Source organism: Hippoglossus stenolepis, chromosome 18 (genome assembly GCF_022539355.2).
Source record: "Hippoglossus stenolepis isolate QCI-W04-F060 chromosome 18, HSTE1.2, whole genome shotgun sequence".
NCBI lineage: Eukaryota > Metazoa > Chordata > Actinopteri > Pleuronectiformes > Pleuronectidae > Hippoglossus > Hippoglossus stenolepis.
In genome coordinates this window covers 2,418,564-2,441,832 of record NC_061500.1, presented here as the reverse complement: position 1 = coordinate 2,441,832, position 23,269 = coordinate 2,418,564, and the positions used below count along the sequence as shown (strand labels likewise).

Below are 23,269 nucleotides of genomic sequence, written 5' to 3'. Positions count from 1 at the left end.
CTTAACCTGCAGCGTCGGCTTCACAACAAAGACACAGAACAATAACACACAACTAAATGATATTGAGTCTAAACAATCAGATCCATATTTAAAATGACAAAACATTTTGATAATATCAGGAGAGTCGCAGTCACTCTTTAAACTTAATTTCATAAACTTTCTACAGTATATATATGAATAAATACATATACAAAAAAACTTCCTACTAGCATCTTCTGTCCTCCTGTACAGGGCATGACTGTATCATTGCAGCGCCCTCTAGTGTCTAAACTAAAAATGCCATTTGATGTGAATGTGATTCTTTCTTATTGTGTATCTTTTCTCAGTAGAACTCACTTTTTAACGCTGCTGTTAATTATTGGTGGATGTATTAATTAATTGTCTTAATTGATTAGTTTGTGGCTGTGGCTCAGGGGGTGGAGCGGATTGCCCAACAACCAGAAAGTTGCTGGTTTGATCCCAGGCCAATGACATTTTCTTTATATATACTTTGGCATGGAAACATCTATTAAAAAATCATTTTGTACATACAGTACACGGGTTTTCTTGTGATTTAATATATTGTGATGATGTATTGTTTAATTGTAGATGATAATAAATAACTGCAAATGTCAAGAGAGAAAACAAGAGTCAACGCAAGGACATTAAATATTAATTTATTTCACAACATATTGCTTTGATACAGTTAAAGGCCTTTGAATCACATCAAACTTCACACGTTTTTAACTTTCTAAGGCACGTCGGCAAAATTCATGAGTTCATTTTTTTACGAAGCATCTATGAATTTACATTCTAATAACATGAAACACTAGAAATATTATTTGTCATAGAAACTGAGATAAAAAAATACACGTGATAAAGATTCAAATGATTCTTAATGATGATTGAAGATCTTAAGAAATGAACTGGTTCTTTTTATTTAAACACCTGAAAGATCTCAGCTCTCACATCTCTATATAAATATTTGATTTTGAAATAAAACAGACATTATTAGAGGATTAAGTTTCTTTCCTCAGAGATCCAGCCACTGAGGAATTTGAATATGAACATTTACATCAAACATCAAAGAGCAGAGGAGGAACTGAAACTCATTATTCGTTTGTTAAATTAGCAGCAAAGTAGAAAAGGAGAAGAAGAAGAAGAAGCTCGATAGTGTTTTACTTTAAATTAAATGATCCTGATGCACACACACACACAGACAGACACACACACACACACACACACACACACACACACACACACACACACACACACACACACACACACACACACACACACGTATTAAACAGTGTGATTCTGACACACTGTCACTGAGGCACAGTGGAGACTCTGACATGTTGCATCACATTACTGACGTCCTGACTTCCTGATGCCACTGCAGAGGTCAGAGGTCAGAAGAACAGGAAGCTGGTCACTCACTGGAAAACAAAAACATTTCAGTTGTCAACAGTTTATATTTAAGACATCAACACTTGCACTCTATTTATTTTGACGTCTTTTTCATGTCGTCTCATGATCCTCGACTGGACAGGACATTCCGGATGATGGGAGGAAGTGGAGACGTGGTGTCGTTCATCTTGATTTACAGTCTATGATACGAACAATAAAGTACTAAAGAACACTGCAGGCTTAAAGGTTAGATAGTTAAAAGTTAAGAAACAAGTGTTTAGATGATAAATGGAGGCTGGTAGATAAATTCAATGCCCACATTTCCTTTTCACCCTCAGTACAAGTCGTGAATCCCCCTGTTTTCTGTCAGAGGCTTAGAGATTATGAACTCCGACGTCTGGAGGCGTCCCACCGAGTGGAACTGCTTAATGTGCGCTGGAGAACAGCTCTGTGTAAGCCCGAATCAGGATTTGGTGCTTATGTAAGAGAAGTGCTGCAGAAAAGGGAACTCGAGGAGGTTTGAGTCATGGACGTCACAGGAGGCCGGTGAGACCCAACACTTCTACCACCTCGACGGGAGAGCAGTGCATGCTGGGAAGGCAGTTCAGACATGCACTGAGGTCCAGACAAGTTTTCTGTGTATCTAACACAAATGTCCAAGTCAGTTACATGGACGTTAAGTATTTAAGACCTTGGATATAATATATTTCAAATATTTAAATTTTTTTTAAGGCCTAATCTTTGATATCAACCTGCTGAAACCCTGATATTTATGAACATTTTATTATGAAGGTATTAATCAGACAATAAAACATCTATGAAATAATAATAACCGACCAGTAGAGTTCTTATTATAAAGAAAACAGCTGGTGACATTCTGTATTTTACTTGGTGGGAGAATTAGATGATTATAAAAGACGAACTAATATTAATAGTGAGATAAATATAGAATAAAACCGGCCTCGTTATTCAAGACCTTGTAGCTTTAACTGATTTTATTGATAGAATAAAATACTTCATACCAAGTAGACGTCGAGCTCAGAGTCTGATTGGCTCGTGCTGAGGGTCAGCAGCGGATCGTCCAGCGCAATGGTTGAGCTGGAGGCTCGTCGCACTTCACTGCAACACAACAACACCACCAGTAAATATAACATGTAACTTTACACATATTAATATGACTTACTTTTGCTCAAGTAGAAAAAGTTAAACTAGTATTTTTACTTGAGTACATTTTGTCAATTTATTTGTACTTTTATGCCTAATGAAGTAAAATGTTTGAGAACTTCCTCCACAACTGGTTTCAGACTTTATGTTTAGTGACTTTTAAACACTGTTGATGATATTTAACTCAAATATACCTACAGTATATTCAGTGTATTATACATTATTCCCTTTGCACGTCTTTCTCTCTTTAGGTTTTTGTGGAGCTGAAGTTATCAGACAGTTTTATAATGTCCAGTAAACTCGTCTGAGATGTGGAGACTGAGCACATACACAACCTGTTTGCTGGATCCTCTTCACGGTCTCGACTGGACTCAAAGGAAACGACAGAGCTCGGCAGAAGGTCTGGTTGTTTGGAGGAATTGTAAACTGTTGCAAAAATCACTTCATCAATCACTGAATCAAATACAGAAGCAGAGAAATAAAGTCTCCCCTGATAAGAGATGATATACATGTTCAAAATCGTACAGTTTCCATCCAGGTTGTCCAAGCTCTGCGCTTTCTTCTCCTGCCTCTTCTCCTCCTTCTGCGGGGACAGAAACTCTTGAGACGCCGACTTTGCTGCATTCATGGAACTCCTCTTCCTCCTCGACGACGCTCCTCTTAAAGCTGAGGGACGAGGAAACAGAGCATTGGAGTAAAGTGTCTCTGTGTCTCTGCAGGATACAGGAGCGACAGTGTGACGGCTGCACGACTTACGATGGATCTTCTTGAACACGGTCGAGCCCATGAACTTAAGATATCGATCTGCATAGAAACAGGGCCTGTGAACTGACACCGTGTCCTGAAAGACACAGGAAGCTGTCAGATATATGCCAACACACACACGTACAGATACATATTGATGCATAGAGACGCCTGCAGGTGTGAAGGAGGGTGTGACTTACTCACCCCATCATGCACCAGAGATTTCCAGGAGTGTTCCACCTTCTTAATGAACCTGGAAATATACGTTTGTACAAATGTTAATAACAATGATCACACAGATCCTGTTTTTCTATGGAGTCATGGTTCACTCTGTCTGGAGTGTGTGTGTGTGTGTGTGTGTGTGTGTGTGTGTGTGTGTGTGTGTGTGTGTGTGTGTGTGTGTGTGTGTTTGTATTCACCTGTACGACTGAAGGATGTCAATGATTCCTAAAAAGATGAGCAGGTTCTCATCCTTGTGTTTGGCAGGAATTCCACCCAATCTGAAAAAAAAAGGATTTTGAATTTTACCACACAATTTTAATACACACAATTTCTTTTCTTACATTTTATTAAAGTAATTTAAACCCATTTAAACCTGTCAAACAGTTGCCATAGCAGCAGTATCAGTAGAATAATTCCTGTATTTGAGTGAGAAACACAGACAGACCTCAAACAAACTTTAACAATAAAAAGTTTTGAGTCATGTCTTTGTTTTCCTTCTTCCATGGTGAATAAAAACTAAAAAGAACTGATATGAAATCAAGCAGCAAAATGAATCAACTGTATTTTAACATATTATAAGAGCAACAAACACAGATGTAACATTCACAAACAGAAGTAAAGTCTCCTCACGTGTCGTCGTCGGCGGCCACAGGCTCCGGGTCCCTGACGTTCCCCTGGATGGACTCCAGGGCCGTGGAGTACAGGACCTTCTGTCCTCTCCTGCTGTCACAGCGACTTCCTCTGGTCACCGGCTTCCGGTCCAGAACATGGATCCCCAGCAGGAGACTGTAGTCCATGATCTTGAAGCTCTCCAACACCTGAGGAGAGGCAGAGACCCAGTAAGAGAGGAACCAGTAAGAGAGGAACCAGTATGAGAGGAACCAGTAAGAGAGGAACCAGTATGAGAGGCGATCAAAGGGAAAGATTACAAATAACACAATGATACGCAGGAAGATTAAAGTCCTGATGAAGTTCACTCTCATTATTCATTATGACAAACCAATCCGGGCCTCTTGAAACTACAGATTGAGACATAAACTCTTTTGGAAAAAGTTTACTGACGTTATAAAGTGAGAAGTCGAGATAATAGAACCTATATTTACTAAATTTAGTGAAACCATCAGTTTAATCACCAGTTATCTAACCAAACCAGTAACATGTTTACTGTAACTGTAAACAAACAGGTCTCACTGTGCCCAGTGTTACCTAACACACACTCACTGAGGTCACACACACACACACACACACACACACACACACACACACACACACACACACACACACACACACACACACACACACACACACACACACTGAGGCCTGAGCACATGACTCGCAGACAGGTCCAGCTGCTCGGATTAAACACACCAGTCAGGTGCTTTGCTTTGCTGGAGCTTAATCCTCCATCAAGTGGCCGCTATTGTTTCACACTAATTAAGTAACAGGCGGCCGCTAATGAGGTCATCATAACAGCTCCGGCCTGAACCAAGGGGGATCGTCATGGTTACGTAACGTTATCGAGAGGGGTGGGGTTGTGAGGAGGTCGCAGGAGGTCGAGTGATGAAATACTCGACTGGAAAACCAAGGAGAATTTATGAATCTGACTGGCTATAACCTAATATAACGCCACCATCATATGTTTATGTGAACCCACCCGACAGTCCCTCTGCAGAGTCTTCATCAGGGCGTTGTAGGTGTCGGGGTCGAAGTGCAGGCCCTCGTGCATCTCCTGGAAGTCCAGGTCCTTGAACGTGGGCGAGGTCTTGACGCGCTCTTTGCGCGAGGCGCGGCGTTTGTACGAGGACCCCTTCAGGTCGTACTTGTAGTGCATCTTCATGGCTCGCGGCAGCACGTTGTTCATCACCACCATGCGCACGGTGACGCTGCCGCACTTGATGCAGTACAGGCCGTAGAACTTGGGCAGCAACGTCCTCTGATTCTGGTTCAGATTCTGCAATAAGAAACAGAGAAGCTGAGTCTTTACAAAAACCTGTCAGGGCACCTTTAAGTCCAAAATGTCCCTTTTATGAGTTTATTTGATCAGTTTACGTCTTTTCTCACCATGTAGTAACCGGGCAGCAGCTTCTGCAGGAACTCGGCCTCCTTGTGCTGCACCGTCTTGATGATGAACTCGTCATCGCTGGTGAGATAGAACCAGGAGCTGCTGGCTCCGGGGTTGGTCAGCTCGATCAGCGGCTCCTTACAGATGGAGTACTGAAAGTCACATCGAGGCCACACTGTCAAACGCTGTCACGACGATGAAATGATTTGTGTGTGTGTGTGAGTCTCTGCTCTCACCAGGTAGTCGTCTGGTTTGATCCCAAACAGCTCTCGGAAGTAGCGGAAGGCCAGAGGGGCGTACGTCTTCAGACGGAAATCTGGGTAGTGGTGTGCTGGGGTCAGGTTGCTGCCCTCGCTACGAACAAACACAAGCTATTTTAGTTATTGTGAGAAGAAACGTCAGTACGCTATAACACAACAGCTGATTGCTTCATGCTCCAGGTCTTTAACATTTTTAAAGTGGAAGTGAAAATGCCTTTTTGTTCCCTAAATAACATATTCAGGTTGTGCACTTCCCAAATATGTTTTATTAGAAATATGAAAACATTTGATTTTATAAATCCCAGAGTTTTCTAACATGTTTTAAAGGTCTGTTGGTTTTTCTTTTCGAGGCAGATATTGAAAAACCTCTAAGTCAAACATATTTTTGTGCATTATGTGGGAAATAAAAGGTGCTTGAGTGAGAGTGAACCTCGGCAGGAAGACGCTCTCCACCACAGAGAAATCCTGCATGAGAACATCTCTGTCTGGTTTGGAGCTGAGGTTTCCAACAGCGTAACTGATGCCCAGCTGGATCGCTCCTTTCAAGATGTCCGACGTGGGCTGAGAGAAAAAAGATCATTGAAATTTCAATCTGATGATATTTTTGTTTATGACCTAATACCTGCAAAACTGATCACACGATTATTACTAAATCTAAATCATTAAAGTTAGCATTATACTATGTGTTTTATTTCTATAGCCTCAGCTGCGAGCATCGATCTAATGTGTGATAGAAACAAATCTCTAAACTCGTAATAACAAAATGTGTTTCAATAAAGATCCTCTATATAAATGTACATTATCAGTACATGTGAATATCGGCTGATTAAATGCAAATCAAACGAGTGTAATTTCTTTAATTGTATTATGTAATATGGCAAAACAATAGATCTTTGTCACGATTAATTCGTTTACCAGAAAAGTTAAGAGCTTTAAAACTGTTTTGACAGTGAAATCTAGGACAAGCTCTTTAACTGTGACAGAGTGATGACAGCTTAATGTAAATGTGACTAATTCAATCTTGTTTATTTGGTAAAATTGGTAAATGTCTCTCAACCAAATCACCATCACCTTTTTTTTATGATTCCAGTGTAATAAACTGGTTGTGAAACTTCTGTTTCTTCCTCAGGTGAAACAACACGACGATGAAAAACAACGTCCACTCACCTTATTTTGATCCTTGGACACTTTGGCGGTTTTGGTTCCTCCTCCGGCTCGGTTGACGTTTGCGGTTGACATCTATTGAACAGAGAGAGAAGTGGATTAGAGGGAAGCTGGGACATGTCACTTCCTTTTCCACCTCCATCCGTAACGACTGAAGTGATTTACCTTGGACGGGCTTTTACACAAACTGCATTTTCCAGGTGCCCGGCTCCTGTAGGTGAGGCACAGAGCACAGGACTTACACGCTGTGGGACATTTGCATGAAAGTCAATGCAAAGCACACGTCAGCTGGTGAAAAACTGCACGACTACGAGCGATTACTCAAGTTGCATTAGTGTCTCGGGGCTTAAAGCAAATCTCTCCTTCTCCCAGATCTCCCAGAAAACCTACAAACTTCAACGGCTTGTTTGAAATCCCTCGTGCAGACCCTGGCGTGGTGACCCTGCGGCGTGCAGACCCTGGCGGCGTGCAGACCCTGGCGGCGTGCAGACCCGTTCTGAGAGACCTCCGGTGTTAGTCCGAGTCTTTAACCCCAGAATCCATCACAACAACCTTTGATCCCAATCTAAGAAGGATCAGAAAATCGTGACGTATGAAATCCGCCTGTTTCATAACAGAACGCAGAGGGGCCCGGGTCCAGGGCTGAACGGGGGGGCCCACATGTTTGGAGGTGTGAGGGGCCGGGTACTCGAACAGATGTAATCTGCAACCTCACAGCTAGATGCCACTAAATCCAACACGAGGCTTTTATATAAGAAAACCACAGAGAAGCAGGAACTGTCCGTTTATAATAAAATCATTTGGAAAACCACATTTCAGCGTCTTGAGCGAAGCTGCAGAGTCGAGCTCAGACCAGCTGCTGTTTGTTTGCTCTGCTGCAGGATGTGGTGACGAGCTGAAGTGTTGCACCAGAGCTGCGATGAGAAAGCTCGTTTCTCACAGATCTGTCGTGCAGGTTTGAGCCCGAAGAGATGAAGATTATTTCCCCTTTTTTTCAGACTCATTAGTGATCAGCAGTGTGAGTTGTGAATAGTGTTGATTGTATTCAAACACAGAATCTCTGTTGGGTGGTTTCTGGGTTTCCTCTGCAGAGCTTTACTCACGTTGAAAACACAGCGTGACAGAACAGGGTGGAAACCGGTTGGATTAGATTAGTTAGATAAGATAAGTTTGTGCTCTGCGTGTTCAAACAGATTATTTTATATACTCGGTTATACAGTCACAACGACGACACCAATAAAGTCTCCTTCGAATATAATTTTATCAGTAAAACTAAAACCAAATCTGCTAATTAATAATGAACAAAACAAAATTTTCTAGTTGTATCTGAAGAATCCGGATTAAATCCCTACTTTGATGTGTTTACTACTTTAATACTGTATATTAAATGAGCAGTTCTTTTTCATAACATTGCTGCAGATCTCTGTAATAGAAAAACAGAACCAGTGTGGGAGTACTTCCCTGACATAGTAACTAATACTTCTCCACTTCCTGAAGTATTTATGACAATGTTTTAAATCTTGCAGGCATTAAATAAACTTCTGAGTTTTCTGCTCTTCAAACGACAACTGCATGTATAGTATATAAAGTATATAAAGTATATACAGTATATACACTAGGCCCTAATCATTAAAAGCTCTGGAATCTCGTTGTGTTTCCAAGTTGACGTCTTTGTCTTCGTCTTCTACGTGTTTGGCTCCTCTTCTTCATTTGTATTTTTCCAGTTTCACGTCCGTCACGTGTTATAAAACCTCATCAACGTCCCTATTTTCTCCAAATTTAACTCAGGGGCTGCAGGAAAAGTTCAGAAAATGTCCAGAGCCACTGACTCGGACGTCTGTGTTCTCACATCCAGAACCTCTGGATCATTTCAGCAGAAAGTCCAGAGTTCAGCCCAGGTCAGAGGATTCATCCTCAGGGGACCATGAACGTCTGAACCATCGTCATATCCAACAATCCGATAGTCGGAGACGTTTCAGTGTGAATCAGAGTGGAGGTTCAACCTTTCATCTTAAAATACACTTAATATTATAGTAATACTATGATGTGGTGATACTAGAGTTTACACCTCTGAGTATTTAATGCAGTAGAAGTCAACAGGAAATCAATCGACAGCCTCCAACATGAACATAAAGTTTAACAATCTTGACATTCTAACTTTCCCACAGTTACAGTAGGAGTTAGTGCACGGTTCAGCTGAGTAGATATGATTCACACAACTCCGGGTGAATACACCTGCACCGAGCAACGCTGCAGCATTTTGCATACATGCAAACGATGAAAACCTCTCGAGCTTCACTGCCTCAGGTTTTATCTGCCGTGTCTGTGACCGAGGTGAAGGGAAGTGGAGCTGGTTTCTCCTGCGATACCATCGTCAGCTCATCTTTACTCCTGAGCCGCTCACACGAGAGCCTCCAACAACACTCACAGTCACAGATCGACGACAAAAACCTGAGGCCGAGAAGCAGGAGCAGGAGCGAAGAGGCGGCTCCATCCTCCCTGAGCAGGCTGCAGCTCTTACCTGAACACACATGGTCCTGAGCAGACGTCAGTGATGAGTCCTCGTTGTCGTGTGAAGTGAAAACTTCCTGACTGTGGTGAGATGAGATGAAGCGACTGAACAGCATCATCACCACTTCCTCTCTCTCTCTCTCTCTCTCTCTCTCTCTCGCTCTCTCTCTCCACCTGACGTATTATTCCACTGAAGTTGAGTCACACTTGTTGAAGTTGAGTTTTAGTTGGAAGGTGGGAAAAGCCTTTTACACATGTGGACAGTTTATTATCAATATGATTATATCAATGACCATAATCCTAAAGTAAGTTTTAAACGATTATATGAATAATGTTTACTATAAAGATGATGATGGTGATTGTTTAGTATATAACTATTTATTTTGTTGGGAATTTAATGGTTTTATTGTGCAAAGGACAAGAGAGAGATGTAAGAAAATGAGGTGAGAGATTGGGAATTGAATTTATTCCGTAACTGAACGTGAAATGAAACTAAACACATTTACTCAAATACAATACAAATACAAATACAAATACAAATACAAATACAAATACAAATACAAATACAGTAGCACTTGCTTCACCTGCTGTAGTTAAGGGTTCAGGTTTTAGAGTAAGGTTTTAAATACTATAAGAATAATGGTTCCCAGCCTCGTTGGACTGTGACAACACATAAAATACAATAAGAATTGATGAAACCAAATTAAATGAAAGTGCTAGTTCCTCCCTCTGACCTCTAGGCGGTGCTGCTGCAGCTGTGACACCTGCTTGGTAATGATGTGTATTTACTGTACATGTGCACCGTGTTCCTGTTGTGTTTTCATTTGTCTTCCCTCTTTGTTCGTTTAGTTCCTGTCTGCTCTTTGTCGTTTTGTCTCTGCGTCTCACCCTCTCTTCCTCTCTTTGTCTCTCGTCCTCTAACTGGACCAGAGTTCAAGCTGTCGAGGTTTGTTTGGGAACACCGGGGGGGGACCGGCTGCCTGCGGGTCGGCCCGTCAACACGGTGACTTGAGGCCATCAGATATCAGCCTGTGGCACATTTGGCAGCTGTGAGGGTTTGGATTAGATGTTCTGTTCTTTGCAGGATCTCTTCAGGGAGGAAATGGCACCGACCGGGTTCGAGGGTCAGAACTTAGAGACCAGAGCCCAACAAAGAAACCAAACATTTCAGATTATACAAGGTCACGACGCTGAGGCCTGTACACACTGTACACTTTACCCCTAATGCGCAGGTTGAAGACATTTACATATACAGCAGCACTAAGTAGAGCTCAAACCTCCACCGAGGCCCAGCAGCCACACACACTCACAGATATCAGTTCTCCAAACACGTGAGCTCCAGCTCTCAGCTGAATACTGAGGAGGATCTGATGCTGCTGCGTTTCGCATGTGTGACAAGAAAACTGAGTGTAAAAGGATTTTGTAAAATTCCTCGTTGATTCGATGATGTGATTGTGTGACTGTGTTTTGGAGACCGAAGGTTTCTCTGACTTCGTCGTCAACCACAATATTGTGGAAGTCAAAAGCCACAACACGACGACTCCAGTGTTATTTCTGAACTCTTTATAAAACAGGGGCCACTGAGGACAAGACACGTCACAGGAGTCACAACGGGTTTCACCTCAACCTACATTGTAAGTTTCTCTCTTTGGTAACTGGCAGGTTGTGTTGCGTTGTGTTGTGTTTATCTAAATTTGATTCTGTGAGCATCAGCAGTTCAATTTCACCAGAATCATCTTTTCTCTGCTGCTGGTGGGAGGATTCGTTTCCAGCGTCTGTGTTGATGCAGCTGCTCGTCAGACACAGTCGGAGTCAGAGTCGGGCCTCAGTGCTGCAGGGACGCCGTCAGACGCCTAAAACACACACACACACACACACACAAACACACATCTTAGGCATCTTCATGGACTCTACCACACTACATCACTGAACTCCCCGTCTTCTGTACATGAATATAAAGTCTACAGCGATGCCACATTTAGTTTATTTAGTTGTTTCCAGCTGTGGAAGCTCAGTCTCCCTTGAATATTCAATCAAAACCTTCAAAAGAATAAAACTCATCCTGCTAAAGTGGATTTTTCTTCACCTGAAATGCTGCATCTCATCTGTTTTTGTTTTTCCTACATCTTTTACGTAAAGTGCACCTCATTGCATTGTTTTGGATTAAATGTGCATTATAAACTACTGTAAATATGAATATGAATAAAGTTTCCAAACACTGTTACTAAGTTTCCTGAGAGTCTTCACATCACACATCCGGGTACGTCGGTTGTGCACATCCGCAAATTGCAAAATGCACTTGAAACCTCTAGTGTTGCCATATTTTTCTGATGCAAACACGTAGTGGAATACTCCAGTAACTCACACAAGCATGTGAGCAATTGCAGTATATCTCCAAAATGAACAAATTGTACCACTACTACCACTACTACTACTACTACTTTCTTCTTTCCTCATGGATTAAGATCTTCTGTTATACGTCTAAAGAGAATAAAGATGCAGGCGTCTCACCCTGAGGTTACGGGCGTGTTTCTCCAGATGTTCAATGCGCTGCAGGCGTCTGTCGATCAGTTTGTCTCGGGCTGAAACCACTGAGGTCAGACTGGCCAGACGTCGGGTCTGTTTGTCCACGACAACCTGCATCACAAAGAAGTGAGGCAAGAAGTCAGGGAGAGGTCCACTAACGGCCATAAGTATGTGGACACCCCCCCCCCCAGTTCCAGTGAAGGGAAGTAATAACACTACAGCAGACGGTTATTTTGAAACAATATTTCACTTCCAACTTATTTCAACACATTGATTTTCAGAGGTTTAGTTCTGTTTCTTTCCCGTTCACCTTCATTGAGCTGACGTCAGGCTGAGCCCGGCCCCCTGACCCCGGCTCGGTCAGGCCCCGGACTCTCCGGAGGACCCGGTCCAGCCGGTGCTGCGAGGTCCTCTGCTCCGTCTCCAGATCCTCCAGCAGCTTCTGCAGCTCTTTGACCGTCCTCCACAGTCTGTCCCCCCGAGCACTCAGGATCTGCAGGTCCTTCCTCGCCTCAAGGACAGAAAACACATTATTCAGAATAATATATTTACCATCGAGTATCTTCACATGATATGATCCCTTGAGTCATATCCATCACTTTGTAAACGGTCCCTCTGACAAACTATAAAGCCGTCTTCTTTTAAAACTAAATATTTAATCCTTAATTTGCTCTTTACTTAGATATTTTTTAATTCTTGGATGTTCTATCCTGTGTTTGATGTCATTAACACTTGATTTGAGCATGTTGCAAATGAGGATCATTCAAACCTACAGAATAATTTCAAACTCTGAAGCAGATCCCCAAAATACAGGGAAATAATATTATGACAAATGAACCAAGACGATAATTCAAGTCGCTCTGGGCCCTTGATTCAGAAAACAGGGTGAAGTTGAAAGGTGTGTTTCCTCTTCCTCACCTGCCTGTGAGTCCGTCCCGCCTGTAGACTCTGCTTGTGAAGCGTCTCCACACTCCTGGTGACCCCGTCCAGCTCGGCCGCCGCCTGCTCCCCCCGACGCTCCAGCTGCCCGGCGTTCTCCTCCACGCCGTGCAGCAGGTGAGCCAGGCCCAGCGAGAGCATCCTCATCTGGGACAGGGGGACCTCACCTGCCTCCCAGGACGTGGAGGCCTCCTCTGCCAGCAGGGCGTGGTGGGCCGGGCAGACTCCCACCAGCAGGACAAACAGCTGCAGCACCTGTCTCACCCTCATGGTGATGGAAGGACCCTAAAACTGATCTCACACCAGATCTTACACCTCTCACACCAGGTCTCAGTCTGTCTGGGTGCAACAGTCCTGATTTATCTCTGATGCTCTGAGGTCTGGAGCTCAGAGTGGTGAAGGACAGAGGGAGAGAGGAGAGAGGGATGAGGGGAGGAAGGAGAAGGAGGACAAGGTGGGGGGGGGGGAGTTCCCAGACTGACGTATGCATTATAAAACAGGAAAACTTCACCAAGGTTCTGAATCTTCTATTTAAAATCATGAATCTGATCAATGCAACTTATTCAATGGGTATTTATGTAATTAACAAACATGCAAATAGTGATGAAATGAAAGCTGCATATTTACTATTTATTTTATAATATTTATTTTGTTAACATTTTTCTCCTCAGTCAAATCAGCCTGTGTTGTATTTACATAGAAGTTAACCAAGAGCGACACCTGCAGGCTCATTGAGGAGCTGCTGACTCTAAAGGGTTGGAGTAAACTTATTATTAAAGTCTTTTTTGAAGCCGCGCCTCAGGGTATTTATATATAATATGAATTATTATTACTTTTCTTGTAAGATAACACGTTCCATGATTTAAATTATTACACATATTTCTCTTTAGTTGCTAATTGATTCACTTTCTTCACCTGCTAGTTGTTGCCTTTCCTGCTGAGACTGAAGCGAACTGGGAATTTGCTGTAAAACCAGAATAAAAAGCTGAAAAATACATATTACAGTGGGAAAAAAATGAGATTTACTAATTATGGATCATTTGCTTAGAGTTTTACCTAAATTCTGGATTTCCTTTTCCTTAGACCCAGCACAAACTCAACTTGGATTTGTTTTTAAATTATGTATTTTAATAATATGTTGTGATACACAGAATCATTCATCTTTATCATTTTGCGTTTGTCCTTTTTAGAACTACATTTCTAAGCATTTATAATTTCCCTGACATGTTTCTTGCATGAAACCACAGGGACTTTGTTGAACTGGATTGAAAGGAACTGGGAGAACTGGGCTAGAGGACTTCCTACACTCAGACTCAGGCTGAATGAGCGGCTTTGTGCCCGAGAGACAGACCCACAAACTGTTCTTTGAATTGTTTTGCAGTTGGGGCCGGACTGATGCACAAGCGACACTATGTCAACTCATAGAGCCTGATTGATAAAGGAGAGAGAGGCGTCAGTCTCGGCCCACTCCTTCCTCCTGGCATTCAGGACGCTCACAGGGAAAGCAGCAGGAAGACGGAGTCACCGGGTCACAGCAGGAGAGAGGGGACGCACACACCAGGGTTTTACAGTGAGTCCGTGTGGTTCTGTTATATTCAGATGTATTTCAATCCTTTCTGATGAGGATTAGAAGGAATTGTAAAGATGTAATTTAATGTAAAGTTTAGGGAGGAACAGTGCAGAGCGTGAAGAACATCTGGAGACCGTGAGCGACACGCTGCAGTGAGTGGAGATTCATTTTCTTTGGCTTTGCATGTTTTCTGATTAATGTATCTTAGAAAGAGACGGTGCACAGATCAGTGAGGCTGCAGCCTGCATGGTCCCAAGTGCCGTCATACAACAGGGGCCACACAGGGGCCACTGGTGGCTGCAGGGCTGGTTAGTGCAGAATCAGGAAAAAAGGGGGAAGTGTGCGATATTCAGACAAAACAAAAACCTTAATATTCACTAAAATAATTCTCTGGGACATGTAAGAAAAGTGTAACACGGTTTTTGGGCTCAAATGTTGACCAGTACAACATGAACGAGGGGTAGTGTCGGTGCAGTTTTAGATCTTCACACACATGTATTGATAAGCGCTGGTATCTTATGTATAAAGCTATATATGGGTGTTGAATTACATCCTGCAGGGACCATTGACTGTATGATAATAGATGTAAAACTGGAGGCTGACAAACCGATGGGCGACGTTAACTCGATGTTAAGCTTCATTAAACTCTTCTGCTGAGGAGCTCTGGATCTCCTGAAACAATCAGCTCACAGATTCCCTCCCAACTGCAACTGAACCTTTTAACCATAAACATATTAAGACCATGAACGTGTCGTGTGGCAAGCCAGGAATTTCAAGCTCTTCTTCCACCAAGTTGCTTCTAATCTTTCAGTCTGCGCCTCGTATGAAAAAGGCCCCACCAAGTCAAGCATGATGTGACTCTGACTCAGGGGGGTTTAGAGGTCAGAGGGAGGGAGGGGGGGCTCAACAGCTGGCGGGGGTCACATGCCAAGAACATGCTTGGTATGTCACGGCTCTGTGGATCAGACGTGTCAAAAGTGAAGCCCCGGCACGCAGGATCCAGGGTGTTGTTGTAGTGTGATTCTCATTAATTCAGCTCCAGCAGTCACAGTAGAAACCGTTCAGCCGGCAGCCGGGTTCGAGACGCAGCCGAGACCGAGCACGTTCCAGCTTCAACTCGCTCTGAGCGCGATGTCTCACAGGGCCTTTACTCTGAAAATCATGTATGTGACATGTGTGATGAGTTAAAGAGGCAGCTACAAACCATCGGATTATTAATTATTAGTCTCTAAACAGCTTTTACTGAGCAACAGCGCCCTCTGCCGCCACATGTGGTGATTAACTCTGTTGGGCTCTGTGTCATGTAGAGAAAAAAACAAAGTCTCTCAGTGTGTTGAGCTCTGACTGACCCATGAAGCACAGTTATTACAGGGAAAGAAGTTAAAGCTGCTACAAGTAACTTTTCATTTGAGTGGATTTTGGCGCCTCTGTGGACAGAAGCGGTATTGTTTCCATTGTCTCCTGTTTCGTAAAAACCTGGGAGTAGCCAGCGTGTGCATTTGTGAAAAAAACACACGGCTGTTTGCAGGAGGCGTCATCATCAGAAGAAGAAGAAGAAGAAGAAGAAGAAGTAGAAGTAGAAGAAGAAGAAGAAGAAGAAGAAGTAGAAGAAGAAGAAGTAGTAGTAGTAGTAGTAGTAGTAGTAGTAGACTGAAGTCTGACCTTGCGGGTAAATGCGACCCGACCACAGACGTTGAGAAATGTTTATGAAAAAGCCAATTTTCTCACCGATTGTGTCGTTTGCTGTTTTAGGTCATAAAGAGGCAACAATATTAAAATAAGACGGTTTCAGAACCAGTTAAAAACTCCTTGTGGGGGCTTTAGTCCACGATGCGGCCTGATGACATATGAAACACTCAACTAGCGCGTGGTGACATCATCAAAGAGCGAAATCCAACTGTTTCAAGGAACTATAACGTTAACTTTCCCAACTAAATGACTTTGGATCAAAGTGAAATCCAGGTCTTAACCCCCTCCTGCATTGAAAAGGTGAAGATCCCCCATCGTCATGGGTTACTATCAGAGTCTATCGTTTTATTTCAGAGCCTGACTTCCTCTGGCCTCTCCGGAGTTCCTCATATAGGCGCAGCAGTTAATGAGGGAAATACCCAAAGTTAAACCGAGCATGGGAGAGAGGGGGGGGGGAGCTGGGAGGACCGGAGAGACTGGAACGTGAGAAAAGAAAAGAAAAAGCATCAGGAGAAAGAACAGGAGATGAGGAGAAGCGGCAGAGAGGTGGTTTGCTCCCTGGAGGACGCAGACTGTGCTGTGGCTGTGTGGGTCTCTGGCGTGATGATTTGGGACAGAAAACAGAAATCACATTGCCAGGGATTACTACACTGCTATGGTGTCCACTTCAGGAGCTGGAGGACGAGGAGGAGGAGGAGGACACGTTCTGTAGGTACCGGTCGTGTTCCTGTTCTTTTAGACATTCAGAGGAGGTGTTTGTGTCGCGTGGTGTCTGATCAGGTGCAGAGCTTAGTCGACTGCTGAACAGGGAGTCTCAGCCATTTGTTCACAGTGGCTAAGTTCTTCACCTGCACAGAGATAATGGGGACGTTACATTTCAAATGATCTCATCATAAAACTCTTTGCTCAAACTGAAAAATGTAAGAATATAGGGATTTCTCTTCATATAGGAATTTGTGATTATGCTCTTGTTGTCCTTCAAGGTTATATTCTGCATTTCTTATTGTAAACAAATTAAAAAAGATTAAAATTAATGGATTGATCCGACTAACAAGTATCGTCTGTGTCGGCAAAATCTGACGTGGTGCATTTTATTCCTCTGACCCACAAAACTCCACTGTTCTTGAAAACACATCAGTGAGTCAGACTGGTCACATGTCCCTTCATTTCCATGAACTCACCACACACACACACACACACACACACACACACACACACACACACACACACACACACACACACACACACTAAAATACTCCAACAAATTCGATCTTCTAATTTTATATTCTGTAGAAGAAATTTAGATAATAAAAAGTAAATTAGTGGAAAACTCTCGTGATTCACCTCTTTTCTTTACAACCTATTATAATACTTTTGACTTCTATAAGATGAACATGATGACACGTGTGCGTTTATTTAGTAAATGTATCTGTACAGATGAAAGTAGAGCAGCAGATTATATTCAGGTACAGAGAATGAATACAGGGTTTTGTTTGGGCAAATTAATGCACAAACCTTGTGACACCTCAACACCAGAGTGTGTGATATGACAGTTTGTAAAAAGAGAAGAAAGAAAAAAGAGGCGTCAAAATGGTAAATTTCTTTATCTGCACATCTGGATGAACTGGAAGTTATTCCCCTGTAACATCCTGTCGGCCTCTTATGGCTTCATACAACGTTTGATTTCTTGATTGTGATAAACACCTTCATTTATCTGATGGTTATCCGATGTTTTCCGACTTCTCGCCAGCTGAATTGTGTTTACTTTTCCTTTCGGGCTGATGTTTACAGATAATGTCCTTATGTAGAAATGAGCTCACTGGAAATAAGACTGCGAGTAATTACGGGAAAAAAGGAGAAATCTAATTCCCACTTAGCACATGTGCAAGTTTGTGAACCGTGGTTTTTTTTTGGAGCTTTGCTCTGAGGAAGCATGTGGCCTCCCTCCTGTGCCTCCTGAGCTGACAGCAGTTTGATCCGACACTGGCTCAGTTCAGCAGGAACAGGAGTCAAGTCAACACACAACAACAAGTCATTCACATGAAGTATATGAAGTATATGAAGTGTAGTATATATGAATATGAAGTACAGTGAACCTGGAAAAAGGGGGTGAATAAAGTGGTTTGAATGGAAGTGAATTGAATAAATGTGTCTCCTCTTGACGCAGGTGGAGTTGATGATGGGTGTGTTCTGCCCCCTGCAGGCTACAGGGAGAAACTACAGATAAACAACTGGATGGAAGCTGGATATAGTTTGTCAAAGTTTGGATTTAAACATCTGTCGCAATCTAAGTTTTTATACTTAATCATTATTATTGTTGTTGTTATTCTTCTTCTTCTTCTTCTTCTTCTTCTTCTTCTTCTTCTTCTTCTTCTTCTTCTTCTTCTTCTTATTATTATTATTAAATTAAAGGCTAAGAATGATAATTTATTGAGCCATAACAAAGCTGACAACATGCAGTACCACATCATCACCGATGGGGAGCAGACGTTTTCCTAAGATTCCAAACAACATTGCTTGTAAGTCCCACGAAGAAGAGGAACCCGGAACAACAACAACAACATCCTGTCAGAAGTCGCTTTGCGTGAAGAAGAGAAACTTTTAATAACAATAACATGTAAAAGTGAAGTGAGACTCGAACACATGTTGCGTGTGGAGGCGCTGGAGCTGCAGCTGTGCGCGGTGATGGAGACTCTGGTGCGGGCGGCGGTGACGGAGCTCCGCCGACTGATGGAGGAGGAGGACCGGGCCGACGTGCGGACTGTGGCCGCCCAGCAGCGCTCTGCTCCGGCTGCAGTGAAGAGGGAGGAGGAGGTGGAGGTGGAGGAGGAAGAAGAAGAGGAAGAGGAGGAGGAAGAAGAGGAAGAAGAAGTGAGTCCAGAGAGGCAGAAGTTGGATGGAGACACAACGGTAACACGCACACACACACACACACACACACACACACACACACACACACACACACACACACACACACACATCTTCTCCAAATACTCTGTATGTATATATCTGTGTATATGAAGTTAATGAAATGTATGAATACTTTGCAAAAACAACTTTTACTAGCTCAATTTTAATGTCTGGAAATTGCATCGTTGTCCAAACATTTAAAATCTTTACTAAACTAAAATATTCTCCATTAATAATCATGTAAAACATAGAACATAGCTAGAAATTAATCTGAGAAATATTCAGATTTTCTTACTTTGTTAAATTACCAAAACAAATATTGGCTTATTATAACTTCTTGAGTTAATTTCCTTTGGTAAATTGTTTTAAGAATTACCCAAGACCGTCTTCTCTTTATCTTCTTCTTCTTCTCTCCACAGACCCAGTTTGCAGCGCTGATGGAAACATGGACCAAAGGTGCCGTGGAGAAAATCCTGACGATACTGAAAGTGTCCATGTGTGAAGCCGAGGAAGAACCGGAGCCGAACGACAAGAGCAAACAGTCAAGCATGAAGCCGCCAGCGAGTGAGTTTCCTGACAGCTGAAGAGGCCGTGAAATGTTCCTTCTCTGTATAATGAACACAGCTGAATGCTCTTTTTTAAAAATTACAGAATCTACAGCCAGAAGAAAGAAGATGGAGGGAGGACGGGAACCAGCAATAAGGAAGAAGAATAAGAGAGTGAATCACAAAGGTCTGTAATTTCTTTTTGAAATACAGAAAGACTTTTAAAGGCTTCACAGTATCAGACTGTGAGTTTTAATTGGTTGATTCTTTGCAGTAGCATTAAATAAGTTGTCTTTTTGTCTCAGCCTCACATGAAGAGAGAATCTCTGGATCTCAGTTTGAACCTGACGACTTATTAACAGAGCTCAGTTCAGAGCCGGCCCCTGACTTGGCCCCGGAGCCGTCCTCCGATGTCAGGGAGGATTTCACCGACGCTTCTACATCCCAGATCACAAAGAAGAAGAAGACGACTGGATCGGTCAAGTGTCCTTCATGTGACAAGACGTTTGCTCTGAAGTGTTTGATGGAAAGACACCACCGCACTCACTCCAAGCCTCACCTCTGCTCTCAGTGTGGCAAACGTTTCTCGGTACTCGCGGGGCTCGTCGCACATTCACGCCGTCACACCGGAGAGAAGCTGCACAAATGCTCAGACTGCGGGACAGAGTTTGCTTACAAGTCCACCTTTGTGAGACACATGCGTCAGCACAGCCTGAAGTCAGTTGACACGCACGTGTGCACGCTGTGTGAGACCCACTTCAACGATACGCTGGCGTTTCAGCGGCACCGGTGTTGTGCCCTGAATAAGACGTTTGTTTGCTCGCTCTGTCCAGAGACTTTCCAGTGCAGACAAAGTTTGTCCGATCATGAGAACCTTCATTCAGGAGTCAGAGATTTTGTGTGTGAAGTGTGTGGCGAGAGTTTCCTCTCGTCCTCGTCGTTGGCGACTCACCGGGTGACTCACATGGAGCAGGAGACCTGCTGCGACCAGCTCGGCCTCGGATGCAGCGACCTGAGCATCCTCAGACTCCACCTGAGCAAACACGCCGGAGAGAAGCTCTTCACCTGTGAGGTTTGCGGTAAAGGCCTCAGTCACCAGAGCGCCCTGAAGCACCACATGCTGACGCACACGGGCGAGAGGCCGTACATCTGCGAGATGTGCGGCAAGCGCTGTAGCCACGCCAGCGCGCTGCAGAACCACATGAGGCTCCACACAGGGAGGAAACCGGGGCAGCTGTCGGCCTGCAACGTGTGCGGGAAAGAGTTCAGCCGCATGACGAGACTCAAATATCACATGAGCGTCCACACGGGGGAGAAGCCTTACGTCTGCGATCAGTGTGACAAGAAGTTCAGCAACCCCAGCAATCTGAAGCTACACATGAGGACCCACTCCGGAGAGAAGAGGTACGGCTGCAACATCTGCGGCAGGAGGTTCACTCACGGCAACAGCCTGAAGGTGCACCGGCTGATCCACACCGGAGAGCGGCCGTACCGCTGCGGCGTCTGCGGGAAGGAATTCAGCAACCGCAGCGACTCCAGGAGACACGAGAGGGTTCACCTGTCAGAGGGAGCCGGAGACGGACGGTCTGAAAACACTGCTCCATGAAAACCTGAAGCATCTCACTAACCACTGATATGTATTTTCTGTTTACACACATGAAACTGTGATTAACTCTTTTTGTACGACATCAGCGCTTAATGTGAAGAAGAAATACTGTGACAAAAGAAATGTGTCGACTGTTGAAGATTTTATACAGACGTTTCTATCACTAGGTGTATTTGTCACTTTGGCTTTTCTACTTATATCCTCACACATGTAAAAAGTATTATTTTTGTTTCTATATTTGTTTTATATTGAGCTCTATTTTATATATATATACATATATATTTTATATATCTTTTTTGTATTTTATATTTTTCTATAAAATGTCTCTTCTAGCTGAGCCGACCTGTTCCTCTCCTCTAACTCTACTGTCGACTGTATGTTAACTTCATTGTAGATCGATCGACGACACTGTGAGTTTAAAAGTGAATAATTATATTTACCTCTTTTTATTCTCAGTTGAGTTTCTAGAAGGTTTTCTGCCTCCAATGTGATCTTGAGTGTCCACATACTTATGTCAATATATTGTGTAACATTACAGAACATTATTATTTCTCTAAGCAAGCAACAACAATTCAGTTCATTATTTTACAGATTAACCAATAAATCGACGACCGACGACAAAACAACTACAAAGTGTGTTTAACATATTCGTCTTCATCAGTTTGACGTTGTTGTTTCCTCACTCTCACTTTGATGTTGTCTGTTTTTTTTATTCCACTTGATTGGTTTTTTACTGCAATCGCACAATTTACTCACATGTGGCTAATTTCCTTTGTCGTTAAACAAAAGGAGCAGACGAGGGTAAAAGAGGCGGATGAAGAAAAGCAGACAAACCTCAAGCAATTAACACTTCGTCCTTTGTGTAACAAGAAGTGAGGAGGAACAGACTTTGAGTCTCAGAGACGAGAACGGCTCAGTTTGTTGATTTCTCCCAGAGAACAGTTTATACTGAGTTGGAATAAAGACGTTAACATGGAATCAGTACAATACAGTCAAGTTCTCTTTGATATTGTGTTGCACTGAAACATAAATCATATACATAAAACACAACATAGATACTTAACCTTGTTTTGTGTCAGAAGTTATTGTGTTTTCAACCGACAGTGTGAAAGTGCTGTTCTCTGTTAAGTCGTCCACTAGATGGTGATAGAGGATCAACGAGTGGCAGGATGACGCCTCCGAGATAAAGATCATCAACAGGTCCTGTTCTTTAGATTCACTCATCTACAACACACGTCTTTATGAAACCTGCACGGATGTAAATCCACAGTTTACAAGAGGATGAAATAATCTTGAGTTACCAGAATTTAAAGTTATGTCTTTTATTCATCCCTCCTTCAACTTTTGCACTCAAAAGAAAAATAAATGACAAGGCAAGGAAAGAAAAACAAGACAGAAAAAAAACAAACACAGTAATTGGAGCAATTATCAAAATCTTCAGTTAAAAAGAAAACCCTTTGTAAGAACCTTTGAAACTGGATTATATATGAGATCAATACTCATTACGTTCTCTCTCCTGCATGAAGAAAAAGAGAGTTTAGAGTTTTGTAAAAACTGAAATCAAACTTTTGACCTGTTCTGGGTGGAGCTCTGTGTTTCTGTGTGACTGTTTCCCAGCGTGACTCAGTCTCAGGCTGCTGGTCACACGTCTAACGCCAGTTTATTGCATTTACTTTAACCTTTGGACTTAATGCTGCTAAGAATTCTGTGTTTTCATGGAGGTTGGACTCACACTGAGGCGAAGCTCTCTCTGCAGGACGTCTCGCTAAAGCTGCTCGGCCCGTAAGAAGGAGCGTTTATTATAAGAGCAGCGAAGAAGAGTCAAGAAAAGACGGAGTCAAGCACACGTTTCCATATTTAATCACACTAGTAAGTTTGGTTTTTATTTGTTATTTGATTATATAAACTTGGCTAGAATGACCTCATCAGTGTAAAATGGCAGCAACCGTATCTGCAACATTTTGGCTT

The 23,269-nt window shown here is 42.8% G+C and overlaps 3 protein-coding genes across 12 annotated transcripts; 1 reads left to right on the top strand and 2 right to left on the bottom strand.

Annotated features, from left to right (window-relative positions):
• Positions 1-640: 640 nt before the first annotated feature.
• pip5k1ba (phosphatidylinositol-4-phosphate 5-kinase, type I, beta a) lies at positions 641-9,651 on the bottom strand. 5 transcript variants are annotated; one of them, XM_047344419.1, is made up of 16 exons: positions 7,463-8,314; positions 7,396-7,432; positions 7,171-7,216; positions 7,009-7,080; positions 6,272-6,402; positions 5,818-5,935; positions 5,581-5,733; positions 5,174-5,470; positions 4,150-4,337; positions 3,717-3,797; positions 3,502-3,550; positions 3,310-3,394; positions 3,079-3,219; positions 2,889-2,979; positions 2,412-2,508; positions 641-1,418 (listed from the first exon to the last, which is right to left on the bottom strand). In XM_047344419.1, the coding sequence occupies exons 4-16, from the start codon at positions 7,078-7,080 to the stop codon at positions 1,416-1,418; spliced, it is 1,506 nt and encodes a 501-aa protein (XP_047200375.1). In that variant the 5' UTR covers positions 7,171-7,216; positions 7,396-7,432; positions 7,463-8,314; the 3' UTR covers positions 641-1,415. The 5 variants fall into 5 exon arrangements, with proteins under 5 accessions (XP_047200375.1, XP_035040361.1, XP_035040362.1 ...); XM_035184470.2 differs by lacking the exons at positions 7,396-7,432; positions 7,463-8,314 and adding an exon at positions 9,527-9,647; XM_035184471.2 differs by lacking the exon at positions 7,463-8,314 and having other exon boundaries at positions 7,396-7,444.
• A 1,536-nt stretch (positions 9,652-11,187) lies between these two features.
• LOC118125942 lies at positions 11,188-13,377 on the bottom strand. The gene is made up of 4 exons (XM_035185031.1): positions 12,961-13,377; positions 12,353-12,553; positions 12,028-12,153; positions 11,188-11,369 (listed from the first exon to the last, which is right to left on the bottom strand). The coding sequence occupies exons 1-4, from the start codon at positions 13,249-13,251 to the stop codon at positions 11,313-11,315; spliced, it is 675 nt and encodes a 224-aa protein (XP_035040922.1). The 5' UTR covers positions 13,252-13,377; the 3' UTR covers positions 11,188-11,312.
• Positions 13,378-14,434: 1,057 nt separating this feature from the next.
• On the top strand, positions 14,435-22,360 carry LOC118097972 (oocyte zinc finger protein XlCOF6). Of its 6 annotated transcripts, none has more exons than XM_035141313.2 (6): positions 14,440-14,551; positions 14,644-14,703; positions 18,408-19,150; positions 19,570-19,714; positions 19,802-19,882; positions 20,013-22,360. In XM_035141313.2, exons 3-6 carry the CDS (start codon positions 18,884-18,886, stop codon positions 21,299-21,301), a joined length of 1,782 nt encoding a protein of 593 aa, XP_034997204.2. In that variant the 5' UTR covers positions 14,440-14,551; positions 14,644-14,703; positions 18,408-18,883; the 3' UTR covers positions 21,302-22,360. The 6 variants fall into 6 exon arrangements, with proteins under 6 accessions (XP_034997203.2, XP_034997204.2, XP_034997200.2 ...); XM_035141309.2 differs by having other exon boundaries at positions 14,441-14,551; positions 20,001-22,360; XM_035141310.2 differs by having other exon boundaries at positions 14,442-14,551; positions 14,649-14,703; positions 20,001-22,360.
• The last annotated feature ends 909 nt before the right edge of the window (positions 22,361-23,269 follow it).